The following is a 14,504-nucleotide window of genomic DNA, read 5'->3' on the forward strand; positions in this document are numbered from 1 at the left end:
TCCAAAGGGAGAAGGTAGGAATAGATGTTTCTTTTATGGGCAAACACTAACTCACAACTCAGCATGCCACTTAAGATGGCAAACACCAGCCGCCGTTGTTTTTCTTAAGGTAAGCAAGTGGCATTCTTTAGAAACAAGGAGGAATAAGAACCTTTGATAAAACTCGAGATGCCGTCAGGATAAAAGGTAGAAGCAAGCAAAGACCCACGGGCTTCGGTTGGCCAGCCTCTAAACCAGGAAGCGGCCTTGATCTAAAGCCCAAGTTTCTTTCCACTCCGTGGGGTGAACACTCAGGATTTCCACTCTGCTTTTCGTAATGCTCACACCGCTCTGACACCCTCTGTAATCATCTGCTTTAGGCTGCTCAGAATGTCCCAGCGCAGTTACTGCAGTCAAAGACCAATGCCCACGAGGATCCCTCCCGTTCTCCACAGGGACTTGGCTCTAGGAACCAAGTCCCCACCCCAAGCTGAAGAACCGGGTTAAGGGTCAAATGGGTTGAACGAAGGTTGACTGCCAGAGACGCCATTTGAGAAACGCTTTAGGCTGACTCAACGAAAGGATGAGAAAGAAATAAGGACCACACTGGACATGGAGGAGGACACACACGGTGTTAAAATCTGGGGCCAGAAGCTATACAGTTCAAATCCCTGGGGAAAATAGGAAACCCCTCGAAGCCAAGTACAAACATCATAGCAAGTCCCATGGGCAGACCAGGACATCACCACTGGGCCCTGTGCGGAGAAAATCCTTGAGCATGTTCCTGATTCCTCCCTAACCAGTCCCCAGCCTCCATCACCTTTGAGATCACCATAGCCAGGAAAGCCTGCTGGCTCTGCCTTTGAGTCAGAACACCCTAACTCCCACCACTGCCAAGACACAGTTCCCTTTGGCTCGAATTCTTGCCACAGACTCCCAGCTGGATTCCCCAAGATCTATCTAGCTTGTCCAAAAGGCAGTCTATTCTCAGGAACAAAACAGGGTGGCGGCTTACGAATGAGAAGTCCGATGATGTCACCTGTCTGGGCTCAAAGATTTTCAGTTTTGCTCAAAGGGCTTTACGATGGCCTCCGAGGCCTGATAAGATCTAGTTTTCCCCTTTCCCCTCTGGCTTCGTATCCCTTTGCTCATTCTGTCCCAGGCACACGAGCCTACATTTCCATCTCTTTAAGTTGCAGCATCAGGACCTTCGCACGTATTGATCACCAGTGATCTGTGGGGCTCGCTACCACGCCTTCAAGTCCACCAGAACATTACCTGGTGGACACCTTCCCGATGGCACCCTTACCCTGCACTTCCTGCTCTGTTTCTCTCCACAACACTTCCCATCTCTCCTTGCTCATTCGCTCTGTCTATCTATAACCTGCTCCACCGCCTAGGAGGGCAAAGGCTCACTGACAAGTGGGGGGAATGGGCCCCGTGGAACTTACTGGCGTCCCCCAGGTCGGAGTTCTGAAGAAACGTACGGCATCGCTCCTTGTGCTCCTCCAGGGAGCTTCTCTGCTTGTAGCTCCTTCCGCAGAATTCACACTTGTAGGGTTTCTCCACTGGAAGGAAGACACAGAGCACTCAGGGACCCCACACACCGAGAACCCAGCTCTGAGAAGGCACTGGCCTCTAGGGATGAGGCTGCTGGCCCAGCCAGACCCACGCCTCCAAGTCTGTGTCACTGTCAAATCTGCTAAGCTGAAACAGGACTATGGTCTAGGAGGGGCTCTTCCACCAGTGTATTAAAAGGATGGCGTCCTATCGCAGATGGATGAGTCTGCAGTGGGTAACGGTTGCTTTTCTTAGTGTTTGGCTGTGGGTTAAACCTTGCTTCTTTTCCGTTAACCAAAGCAGGTCCCAGGACTGGAGAGATGGCTCAGCACTGAAGGATACTGGTTGCTCTTCCAGAGGACTGAACTTTGGTTCCCAGCACCCAAATGGGGTGGTTCATACTGGCTGTAACGCCAGCCCTAGGGGATCTAGAGTTAAAAAGAAAGCCTGAGAGAGAGAGAGGAGAGAGAGACAGAGACACACACATAGATAGATAGATAGATAGATAGATAGATAGATAGATAGATAGATAGACAGACAGACAGACAGACAAGAATCCTTTATTCTTCAAGGAGGAAGGGTAGTGTGGGGTAAGAGTGAAATGGGTCCAGGTGTGGTGACACACGCCTTTAATCCCAGCATAGGCAGGATGTTCTTTGTGAGTTTGAGGCCAGGCTGATGTACATAGCGAAACCCTATCTAAAAACCAAAACCAAGAAAATTATTTGGGACCTGGAACAATGGTTCAGCAGTTAAGATCACTTAACTACTGGGGCTGGAGAGGTCGCCTGATGGTTAGAGCACTCTGCTCTTGCAGAGGCGCTGGGCTTGGTTCGCAGCACCCACAGGGCAGCTCGCCACCATCCATACTGAATCTAATTCCAGGGGCCCTGATGCCCTCCTTTGACTTCCTTGGACTAATGTATGCAAGGGAAAATGCTCATTCACATAAAATTAACAGGAATAGGAGGGCATCCTTCCTACTCTGTGATATCCATCTAACTATAGGTAAGGAATAAGGTGGTCCATGGGCGTTAGGGTTGGGCTAGACGTGTTTGGAGTGTGTGGGCTGTTCTTGTAAAATGGCTTTAAACAAGCGTGGCCAAAGACAGGGCTGATTAACAAAGAACATCTTAATAACAGAATTAAGAATGAGTTGCAGTAGCCAGGCCTAGCTGAACAAGCATTTAATCCCAGCACTCTGGGTGCAGAGGCAGGGGGATCTCTGTGAGTTCAAGGCCAGCCTGGTCTACAGAGTGAGTTCCAGGACTGCCACTGCTACATAGCGAGACCCTGTCTGAAAAAAAAAATGATCAAAAAGAACTAATTGCAAAAATGACTTCAACTAATTTTCTAAAACAAATCAAAAGTAGTTTTCCTCACAAGTTGCCCGTATCTTTTGATAAAACTCAAGCTAAAAAGTGTGAGCCCTCCGGCTTCATCATGAAATGTTTTATTTTTCAATTCTTCATGCTTTGGGAGTAAAAGCACCCTCAGAAGATCCTTATGAAACCCCAGACCAAACTAAATCACAGGTTTTCCAAGGCTAAACATTTTTTATTTATGTATAACTTGGGTGCTCTGGCATTTGACTCAAAAGACTTATCAGCACTTTGCTTGAAAAGGGCAGGAGAGAATCTTCTTTTTCTTTCTTTCCATCAAACCCGTCACTATTTTGTTACACTGACAAATGAGAAAGAGAGAGAGAGAGAGAAAGAGAGAGAAAGAAAACCCCTCTCTGCCACATGTGATCTCTCGTGGGTTTTGCTGAGGTCGGCTTGTTTAACCTTACTCTGAATCGTGAGTAGTTCTGAGACTGGGCTTTAGTCAAAGCAGTAATGTGGACTGACATAAAAACAAACCTCTCTCTCCCTCTCTCTCTTCTTAAATTAAAACATTTGCCAGATAACATCAAGAACACGAGGTTCCAATTTTGAAAATAAGATTCGCCTTATTTTTCTAAGAGGGAAATTCTAAATGTTAAAAAAAAAAGTGTCACCTTGCTTGTTTAAAATAAGGATTGAAAAGACCGAGGCAGCAGGTGGCTTTTTAAGAATTCTTGTTGTTGCTCTTAGGGCTTAAAAATAAGTGGGGCGAGGAAGGGGAAAGTTGGGGTTAGGAAACTTAGCGAGAAGCTGGGTAAAGTGGCACATGCCTGTAATTATAGCACACAAGAGGTAAAGGCAGGAAGGCGGCTCAACTGTGAGGCTACCCTGGTACACATAGTGAATTCCAGTTCAACCAGGACTGCAAAGTAGGGACCCATCTCAAAAACAAAAATAAAAACAAAGCAATAACAACAAAACCAACCAAACAAACAAAAATGAATAAGAAATGTATCCCAAAACAACCAAAAGGAACCTCTAATAAAAATTTATGTCTGATTTACATTTTTTTTCATTTTTATTATTTTAATTCATGTGATATTGTACATGTGGGGACCAGAGGCATCCGCTCGCTCTCCTGGAGATGGAGTTGATGTTGGCTGTGAGGCAATGGGTGTGGGTGCCAACAATGAAACCCTTATCTCCTGGAAGAACAATACTTGCTCTCAACCTCTGAGCCACCTCTTCAGACCCCTGCTTTACACATTTTAATAATTTACCAACTAAACATAATTTGCTCGTGTAGTTTTGTGAATGGAAAACTGGAAAAAGGGTGTGTGCGTATTAAGAAATAAAATACAATATTTGTATTACCATAAAAATATTGATGGCCACGATTTTTTTTTCACAAAAATTACGAGGACATTGTGATTTGTCTGCTATTCTCCAGACACAAGGATGCCGGAGATGGTTTCCCCCGAGGCAGACAGAGAGCAATTAATGCCTTAAGGGAAGGGCGGTTAGCCCTAGAGGTCTCTGCGGATAGAACCCTTCAGAGGGCGAGCCTTCAGAGGGCGAGCGACAGACTGGAACTCTCTCTCATTTCCACAGCCAGTAGATGTGGAACGCTTGTGTCCCTCACTTACCAGAGTGTGTCCTAAGGTGTCCCGTGAGCGCATCTCTCCTTTGGCATGCGTAGTTGCAGAGGTGACACTTAAAAGGTTTTTCCCCTGTGTGCAGCTTAATGTGGCGGAGGAGGTTACCTTTCTGAGTAAAAGATGCCCCGCACTGATTACACTGGAACGGGCGTTCACCTTCAGGGAGGACGGAAAAGGAGAACTCTCATCACAAGGCCAGTGGAAAAGCATGTGCCCAGATTAGACGCCCATGGCGAAAGCCCATCTCTTGGGCGGTTCTGCCCTCTCTGAGAGGTCGCTTGGGAACTACATTCTGAGGTGCAGAGACTTGTGGGATCCTCTTCCTTGCAGAACAAACACTCCCACTTAGGACAGCTAGTCTGGTGATCTTGCTCTGAGTCAGAGCCAGGGGACACAGCAGCCTTGGGAGCTGCCTAGAGGTTTTTCTGCTTCTTGGCATCTGAATGCAGTCGCCTTTGAAGAAGGGCTCAGAAAGTCAAGCCTTCTTGTATTTTTGTGATAGGACCTCACTATGTAGCCCTAGCCTGGAACTCTCTCTGTAGACCAGGTTGGCCCCAAATGCACAGAGATCTGCCTGCCTCTGCCTCCTGAGTGCTGGGACTAAGGTCGTTGTTTCGTTTGGTGGTTTTAATCTTTTCTTTTTTGGCAGGGCTATTCCTCTGTACCCAAGGATGGCATGGAACTCATGATGGTCCTCCTGTTTCAGTCTCCTGAGTGATGGAATCGAGCCATTGAGACGCGCTTAGATGCAAGATGTAAGGTGTCAAGGCCCAGTCTTTCACTCTGGAGTCCCTGCACCAGATGAGGGCTACAGACTCAGTGTGACTCGTTCCTAGGCCTTCCTATGGACTCCTTGTTTACCGCATGAAGATGTATTTAAAACTGACAATAAAACCCATATCCCTTTATCCATCAGACCTGAACCCAACACAGTAAGGGCACCCGCTTTCACGGATGTGCCGTGTCAAAACACTTGGAAGATTTTTCCAACTCCTGCTCACTAACTGAAGGAGAGTTATTCAGCTAACCTCGGTGGCTATTTTCATTGGTCAGCCTCTCTCTCTCCTTCTCTCTCTTGCCCCACCTCCTCTCTCTCTCCCCCCCAGGTCTCACTTTGCAGCACTGACTGCCCTGGAACTCATATGTAGACCAGGCTGGCCTCGAACTCAGAGATCCACCTGCCTCTGCCTCCCCAGAGCTGGGGTCAAGGCGTGCGCCACCCCATCAGGCCTTTGTTAGTCTCTTATTCGTAGTATTTTCAGTGTTTGCCAAATGCATGATGAAGCAGAAACGAGGGTCCCTGGGTAAAACGGCAGTGCAAAAAGCGAGCGAGAGAAACATCAACACTATAGCAGAAAGTACCAGAGGAAGCCAAAGAAAGACCCAAACTCCGCCGCTTTGTCCCTCCCGCGGCCGCACACGGACAGTTCTGAGAACTGAAAGAGGAGACTATTTACCAGTATGGCTTCGCTTATGCACCATCAAGACATTGAAGCTGATGCAGGATAACCCGCACACATCGCAGTTCATCTTCCCACCGGTCGGCCTGCCGCCGTCGTACGGAGGAGCGTGTCTCTCCAGCTTAATGTTTTCATATTCGTTATAGTCTCTCGCGTAGCTGTAAGGAATTTCGCTCTCTTCCGCATTCCCCAGGGGCTCCGGCTTCAACACGCTCTCGTCTCTTTCGCTGTCTTCATCTTTCACTTTCATGGCGTCTTCTGCAGGGGACATGCATGCGAGAAATGAACAATGACTGTATTCGAGGCTGTGAAGCCGCTCAGAAAAGAGGCCCACAGTTGACGAATAAATACAGAGGAAGCTCGGAACACTGTGTACATACAAAGCAAGAGAGTCCCAGAGGGTGATCACTCATTATTAGAATTCAGAACCACAGTTAGACACACACACACACACACACACACACACACACACACACACGGCAGTGTCCTAGGCCATCCAGAAGATTAGAGCTAACTAGTTTTAACTGTGATTATCCAAAGAGACCATGAAACAAACAGTTTGAACAGCCTGTCCCTGGTTCTTGGAGAGAAGAAACAGTTTCAGATCTTTCTTGGTGGCTGCAGCTAAAAAGACAATGGGACAAGCTCTTTGGTTTCGAGACGAAAATATCACTTTGATGCTACGAAGGCCTCCGGGCAAGGCGCTAAGATTGAGAGGGGGAGAGTGGAAGCCATGTTTTGCCTTTCCTTCCTGGGGAACTGAGGGAAAAACTCTTCCTCGGTCTTGGAAGCGGCAGAGCCAGCACTGTGAGCAGAGGAAGCGCTTGTGTTAGTGAACAGAGCTGGGAAGGACAGAAGGATGCTTTCCTTCCTCCTGAGGATTAGTTCCAGCTTCCATGGATGGGGGTCAGCTGGGTCCAACCCAGTTAGGGGAAGAGATAGCTAGACCTAATCTAAGTAGGGCTAAGCTCAAGCTCCTAGATCAGTTTAGGATTATAGGACTGGGCTTGAGAAGAGGGACTGGTCCAAGTATGTCGGAGTGTTTCAAGACAAGGTTTCTCTGCGTAGCCCTGGCTGTCCTGGAACTTGTTTTGTAGATCAGGATGGGCTTGAACTCACAGAGATTCACCTGTCTCTGCCTCCCGAGTGCTGGGATTAAAGACGTGTGCCACCACTGCCTGGTCTAAGTATCATTCTTTTTTTTTTTTTTTTTTTTTTTTTTTTTTTTTGGTTTTTCGAGACAGGGTTTCTCTGTGGCTTTGGAGCCTGTCCTGGAACTAGCTCTGTAGACCAGGCTGGTCTCGAACTCACAGAGATCCGCCTGTCTCTGCCTCCCGAGTGCTGGGATTAAAGGCGTGCACCATCATCGCCCGGCTCTAAGTACCATTCTTTAAATGGCTGCTACACTTGTTTTTTTTTTTTTTTTTTTGCAGATGGGTACAGACAGAGGGCTGGAACTCAGAATCTAGGCCAGCATTCCTTCCCAGCGACCTCTCAAGGTATGCTACATTTGTGTGTGCGCATGCAGGTGTGTAGGCCAAAATCAACTCAGATGTCACTTCTCAAGAGCTGTTCACCTTGGTTTTTGACTCCCCCCCCCCCTCAGCTGGACCTGAGGTTCTGTGATCAGGCTAGTCTGACTAGCCAGCTAGTGAGCACCAGGATCCTCTTGTGTTCACCCCCTCAGTGCCGGGTTACAGGTGCCCGTTCATACCTGCCATTTCATTTGGGGGCTGGAGATTAAAGCTCAGGCCTTCCTGAGTGAGGGGAACACACATGTGTGGTAAACTGAGGCACTGCCTAAGCCCTCTACAAGTCTTTTAAGAATAACATAAGTTGGGCTGGAGAGATGGTTCAGTGGTTAAGAGCACTGACTGCTCTTCCAGATGGACCCGGGTTCAATTCCCAGCACCCACATGGCAGCTCACAACTGTCTGAAGATCCAGTTACAGGGGATCTGACACCTTCACACCAATGCACATAAGATAAAGTTAAATAAACTATAAAAATGTTTTGAAAAAAAGAATAACATAAGACACGTAGAAGGCATGCAGGATGCGGTATCATACAGCTTTGATGCCAGCGCTTGGAATGCAGAGGCAGGCAGATCTCTGAGTCTGAGGCCAGTGTAGCCTACACTGAGTTACAGGTCAGCCTGGCCCCCACCTCAAGAAGAGAAAAATCCAAAAAACTTGCCTCATGAGACCAGCATTTGTAAGCTATGTAAGCGCTTTTTCTTTCAAACACCGAGTTTTTAGACATTGGAAGCTTTACTTCTCCACAAAGAAACACAAGCCGATGGAATTGAAAATGAAAGAGAATTTAGAGATCAATTTCTCCAAGCTTCTTGTTCCTCAGATGGGAAGCAGAAACACGTTCAGCCACTTTCCCGGTTTTGCACGGCCAGTTCCTGGCACAGGTGTGATGAAGACACTGCGCTAGTGCCGGAGAGATGATTCAGCAGCTAAGAGCACTGGCTGCTCTCACGGAGGACCCGGGTTGGTACCCAGCATCACATGGTGGCTCACAACTTCCCATAACCCCAGTTCCAGAGGATCTGATGGCCTGTTTTAACTTCCACAGGAACACGGGAGGTCACAAACAGACTTTCAGTCAAAACATTTATACAAAAAAGATTTATACACATAAAATAATTTATTTATATTTTATGTGCACTGGTGTTTTGTCATGGGTGTTGGGTCCCCCGGAACCAGAATTACAGTCAGTTGTTAGCTGCCATGTGGGTGTTGGGAATTGGACCCAGATCCTCTGGAAGAGCAGTCAGTGCTCTTAATCCCTGAGCCATCTCTCCAGCCCAAAATAAAAATTTAAGCAGCAACAACAACAACAAAAAAAACTAAACTTAAACTATCAGTTAGTTTCTTGCCCCCATACACTCATATCAAAAAAAGGCTAAGTGGCTGTTTAACAAATCTATTCCACGCCCTTCCTTCACCGGGGTCGATGTAAAAACCCAAAACACTCTGAAAAAAAAAAAAGATGATATTTTTAAAAGCTACATCCCTTCCAAAACACATCAGAAGTGTTGATCCCGCTGCTGCAGGAGGAAGAGCAAGAGCAGCTGCACGGGCCACCTTCCACCCAGTTTCAATTTTCACTTCTATCAAGGCTACCTTTCATCTATATTAACTGTGCTTGCTTAATAGAGCGAGACAAAGCCTAACCCCCACTGCCAGGGCCACGGCTGCCACTGTTCCACGGCTGCCACTGCCCCATGGCCCACCACAGGTCACGGTTCACAGCCTCCTGACTGAAGCCATGAATGGCTGCAGAGCAAGCGCAACACAGGCCACATTTGTCACCCTACGAATCTTGTCCTATGGGGAAGAAGTTAATCTCTCTCTCTCTCTCTCTCTCTCTCTCTCTCTCTCTCTCCCTCCCTCCCTCCCTCCCTCCCTCCCTCCCTCCCTCCCTCCCTGGATGGATCTTTCCTGTTTTCATATAGAATCTGCTTCCTTGGGTGTTGTTTTTGGTTTTGCTGTTTTTCACTTTTAAGAGAAGAGTGACCGGGAGCTGGTGCCCTCCTCTCTGCCTCTGTCGCTCCAGCTGTGGGTGACGTCCCCCCAAAGCCTGAGTGCACTTCAGTTTGCATGTAGGCGTTGAAAAGAACCTCAACGGAAAACTTCTTCTACCGAGAACCAAAACCAGTAGATTGAAAGGAGCAGCCAAAAGGAATCCTTTTCATATGGGTTAGAAAACGTGAACAGGCCGGGCAGTGGTGGGGCATGCTTTTAATCCCAGCACTCGGGAGGCAGAGGCAGGTGGATCTCTGAGTTTGAGGCCAGCCTGGTCTACAGAGCGAGTTCCAGGACAGCCAGAGCTACACAGAGGAAACCTGCCTTGAAAAAGATAAGCAAAAATGAAAAGGAAGAGAAAATATGAACGTGACTCCACTTGGGCTACTACACACTCAGTGACTTTAGAAAACAGTGGGACCTGAGCGTGGCCCTTTCTCTATACAGGGATCTGAGGACAGCTGCATCTTTCATTATGATTTTGGCTGTGGAGGCCAGACCTGGAACTCAGGACCCCACCCAGCCCAGCTCACTATCAGAGCCTGACTTTTCAGTCCTCGGGTGCAGAGCAAGGAAGGCAGTGTTTAAGATGAGGGAGGTCTGGAAAGCCTGGGAGTCACATGGGTGGGGGCACTGGAGAAGAATATTCAACTGCTCCACCCAAAAAGCTCCTGGTATTGGTGGTCTGTTCACCAGTTTTAGCTAGACAGCCTGGGTAACCTTTCTGCATGGTTGCTGGGTTCAGCAGCTTTATGGTTTATCATGGAAAGGCAAACAGGGGGGTAAACTCAACTACACAGGGACAAAGGCACAAGGAGGATTCCTGAGAGACTATTAGACTCAGCCCCCGCCTGCAAACGTGGGCCACTGAGTCCAAAGCAGGGAAGACACTGGACTCCCCTAGTGAAGAGATTCTTCGGTATTTTAGGAGGAAGATTTGTAGGAGCTCGAGAAAGGAAGGGATTTTTCCTAACAGCCCTAGGAAATAGTAACACACACACCTACTATCAAACTAGCAATCTTCGACTGCAAACTGATTTATTCCTAAGAGGTGCACTCTCTTCTTCAGGCCTTCGACCCTGGACACTGGTTTGGAAACGTCACACTGAGTTGGTCTTTCTGGCTTTAGACTCTCTAGGGCAAACTCCTTCTCCTGGTTCTTTGTGATCTGTGTGAGAATGAGAGATCACATAGACCCAAGCATCACAAGGAATCTAAGCACTCTCTCTCTCCCAGACACTTTCCAGTCAGATCAACACTCACTGCTTCCCTGGAATCTGGCTTCTGCCTCCATACCTCACTAGCTCTGTCCCCTGCGGTCATCTGCACACTCAGAAACACAGCGAGTTCTCGAGTTCTCGTCTGCTGTTCCCTACAACTCTTGGACGCCAGCCACCGCCCCCCCCCCCCGTTCTTCTGTGCTCTTCATTCTTGATGAAACTGGACCTCTTTTCTGATTGTCCCCTTCCCCGTGTTTCTCTCCTAGTTACTGTGGCTGACCCTCTGTTTTCTTTCCTCTGAGTACTTTACGGCAATTTCATCCATTCCCAAAGGCTCCAACCGACACCGTCTGTGATCAATCCCCAGATAGACACAGCTCCACCCGCGACTCCTTGCTCTTCTTCAATCCTCTTTCCAAGTCTTCTAAAGTCAAGCATTTCTTCCCAGCCTCACAACCGTCTTTTGTTTTTCTTGTTTGGGCCTCCCTTTCAAGGACTCATCAGTTGAGTGCTTACCCAATCTCCACCACTGTTTCCCACGCCTCTGTATTCCAAGACCCCACCCCTCTCCTGCGATCTGGAGCCTCCATCCTGTTCACCTCTCCAGCTCATCGTGTGTATTATTGGTTGTCCTAAGCCTATATATAGCTCTGGCCATGTCATGGCCCTGCCAAAACCCTTGACTATTCTCCACCTACAACAAGATAAAGTCTAAACGCAGAAACAATACTAAAAGGGCCTTTTGTATCTGGTTCAAGTTATCCTGAGGACGCTGGCTTTTACTACTCAGCTGTCTTTATCCCACTACACATCTGAGTGTCCTTGGTTTGTTCACATTGTTTCCATTGACTAGACGGTCTTTCCCCAACACTGCCACAAGCCCAAGTCAAATGAATACACCATTTCCCCCGCTCTGTCCCCCAATTCCCACAGCTGGAAAATAGCTTGTTCTTTCTTCCTCGAGGCTACTTATAAATTCTCTCTTATTCCCTACTGTGTCACTCTCTTATGTCCCTCTGTGGACAGAAGCCACAGAGATTCTGTGTGTATGTGTAACCCAGTGTTCTCTATGACATCACGTAGCCGGTGTCTATAAGCACAAAGGCAGGCTGAACTAGAGAGTGGCGGCATGGATCAAAGCATATATGGCTCTTGCTGGAGACCTTAGTTCCGTTTCCAGTACCCACACTGGGCAACTCACAACCACCTGTAACTCCAACCGCAGGGTATGTGATGCTCCCGCTGGCTTCTGTGGGCATGGGGACTCATGTGAATGTCTCTGCACACATGCACACATTAAAAAAAAAAAAGAGCTGAGGTGCTGGGCTCGATGGTACATACCTGTTGTGCCAGCTACTCAGGAGGCTGAGGAGGAAGGACCACAGAGCTCAGGCGCCTGAGAATATTGTGGGCAATGTAACAACAAAACCAAATACAAAAATACGTCCCATTTACTTGTTTGTTTGTTTTTTCAAGACAGGGTTTCTCTGTGTAGCCCTGACTCTCCTGAAACTTTCTTTGTAGACCAGGCTGGCCTTGAACTCACAGAGATCCGCCTGCCTCTGCCTCCCGAGTGCTGGGATTAAATGTCTGCGCCACCACTGCCAGGCTCCTTTTAAATATTATTTTATTTTGTAGCCAGGCGGTGGCGCACGCCTTTAATCCCAGCACTCGGGAGGCAGAGGCAGGAGGACCTCTGTGAGTTTGAGGCTAGCCTGGTCTACAGAGCGAGTTCTAGGATAGCCAGGATATAGAGAAATCCTGTCTCAAAAACAACAAGACCAACAAAATAAAAGATGATTTATTTTGCTTCATGTATAGGGGTGTTTTGTCTGCATGGGTTGTCTGTGCATTACTTGGGTGCCTGATGCCCATAGAGGCCAGAGGAGGGTATCAGATCTCCTGGAACTGGAGTTACAAACAGCTGTGAGCCATCATGTGAGTTCTGGGAGTCAAACCTAGGTCCTCTGGAAGAGTAACCCATTCTCCTAAAACTACTGAACCATCTCTCCATTTCCCAAATTCCCCTTAAAAACACCAAAAACCAAAAATAATAATAACCAAACTAGGCAGGCATGGTGCTACAGGTCAGTGCTCTAACCTGTAGGAGATGGGGGTGGGGTTTGGGAAGGTCCAGGCTGGGATTACATAGTGACACCCTGACTCAAAATCAAAACAAAGTCAGAGAACTGTCTCCTGAAAATTGTCCTCTGACCTCCACACGAGCACTGTAACATGTATGTCCCTTAGCCTCCCATTTCCCACTAAGGATAAAATAAAATCTGGATATTTTGGAAGCATCGCCTTAATCTATTAACTTGAGAGAAGGGCCTCAGTCTTCTGAGCTAGGTTTAAAGGCATGTGTCCGTGAGGGTGCTGGAGACTCAACGTGGGGGTTGCGCAGGTTTGAACCTAGGGCTTGGTACAAGCCAGGCAGGGGGTGCTTTATCTACTGAGTTACATTTCCAGCCAAAGCCTGAAGTCTTGTGAAGTGAACAAACTGTTTGCAGTGTGAACCGTCTCCCACTTGGTTTTGCAAATTCTAACCTTATTATAATTAGATCAGGTCTCTTAGACACACAGTTTGAACTGACTCTTCAAAGAGCACCCAGAAGCTCCTTAGGCACCGGCGAGATTTTATTTCTTACGTCTGGAGGTGGGGTCTCTAGATGCTCATTCGATTATTACCCTTTAAACTGTAAATCTAATTATAATCTGCCTTTTTGTATGTATGATCTATTCCATAATAAAAACAATATTAAAGGCTTCCTAAAGTAAATTTTGTATAATTGAACTCATGGAGAAAGGAACCACTGCAAACCACAAATGGCTGATAAAAGTAATTGCTATACATTCCCAGAGGGAGGGAACGATGTCTAAATTGAATCTAACCCATAGGAAATTAGATTAAACTAAACTTTCTTAAGGAGCTGCTCTGGGGGACCATTGTTCCCATCTCTGCCCGTGTTCTGGAGGGGCTTGGGAAGATGGCACACACTAACGCATGCACCCCCTGGAGAGAGTTTTGTCGGCTGGAAAGAACAAAGGTTTGGCTCGCTGGGGCTGCTGCACTTGACTTCACTTCCTGGGGTGATGGTTATCACATGAAAGGCTTGTAGTCCAGAGTAGACATTTTTGGTTTCACCTGAGACCTGCAAAAACAATAGGTCCTGGAGAGGATCCAGCATCGAAATCCTTCAGGGGCAATAGCAGTCTCAGCCAACTGTGTCTCCGTTGGTTTTTACAGGCACATAAAACGCTCGGCTGGAGAGCAGACACTGTCAAAGGCGCACAGAACAGGCGGCTTGGGCTCCTTGAGGGGCGCGTTGCTAAAAGGAGCACCCGAGAGTTAAAGAGAGGCGCTGAATTTCAACTCTAGACCACGAGATCTCAGAATTGAACTCCAAGAAGGACAGAGGTGAAGCGATTAGCCTCAAGTTTGCCCGGGATGTGGCCAGGAGGGACAGAACGACAGAGGCTGTTGGATGGGGAGGACAGGAAAGGGCGATGTCGTGCAAGTGTTTTACAAGGATGGAGGGTCATAATCGTGAAATGTTCAGCACATGCAGAAGTCAACTGGGTAACAAAGACACTTAATCATCTTAATGTGGCATTTTAATGATGCTACTGATTTGCTATGCCAATTCAGAGATAATGAGGCCCTAATGCTACAGATGTTCAGCCAGGCTAAAAGAAAAGGGGGGAGTAGGATTTTCTAGCATGCCATTTTCTAACTATCCAATTAAACAAATTGTGAACGCACCTA

The 14,504-nt window shown here is 47.5% G+C and overlaps 1 protein-coding gene across 1 annotated transcript in view; it reads right to left on the reverse strand.

Moving 5' to 3' along the window:
- Nucleotides 1–14,504, reverse strand: part of Ikzf3 (IKAROS family zinc finger 3) — an 85,394-nt gene that overhangs the window by 20,745 nt on the left and 50,145 nt on the right. The window contains exons 4-6 of the mRNA XM_050157160.1: nt 5,980–6,240; nt 4,511–4,678; nt 1,431–1,547 (exon numbers count right to left, since the gene is read on the reverse strand). Of these exons, the coding sequence (XP_050013117.1) occupies nt 1,431–1,547; nt 4,511–4,678; nt 5,980–6,240 (546 nt within the window). The remainder of the gene's footprint in view (nt 1–1,430; nt 1,548–4,510; nt 4,679–5,979; nt 6,241–14,504) is intronic.

Source organism: Alexandromys fortis, unplaced genomic scaffold, assembly GCF_014885135.2.
Source record: "Alexandromys fortis isolate MF-2015 unplaced genomic scaffold, M_Fortis_MF-2015_v1.1 scaffold_31, whole genome shotgun sequence".
Classification (NCBI taxonomy): Eukaryota; Metazoa; Chordata; class Mammalia; order Rodentia; family Cricetidae; genus Alexandromys; species Alexandromys fortis.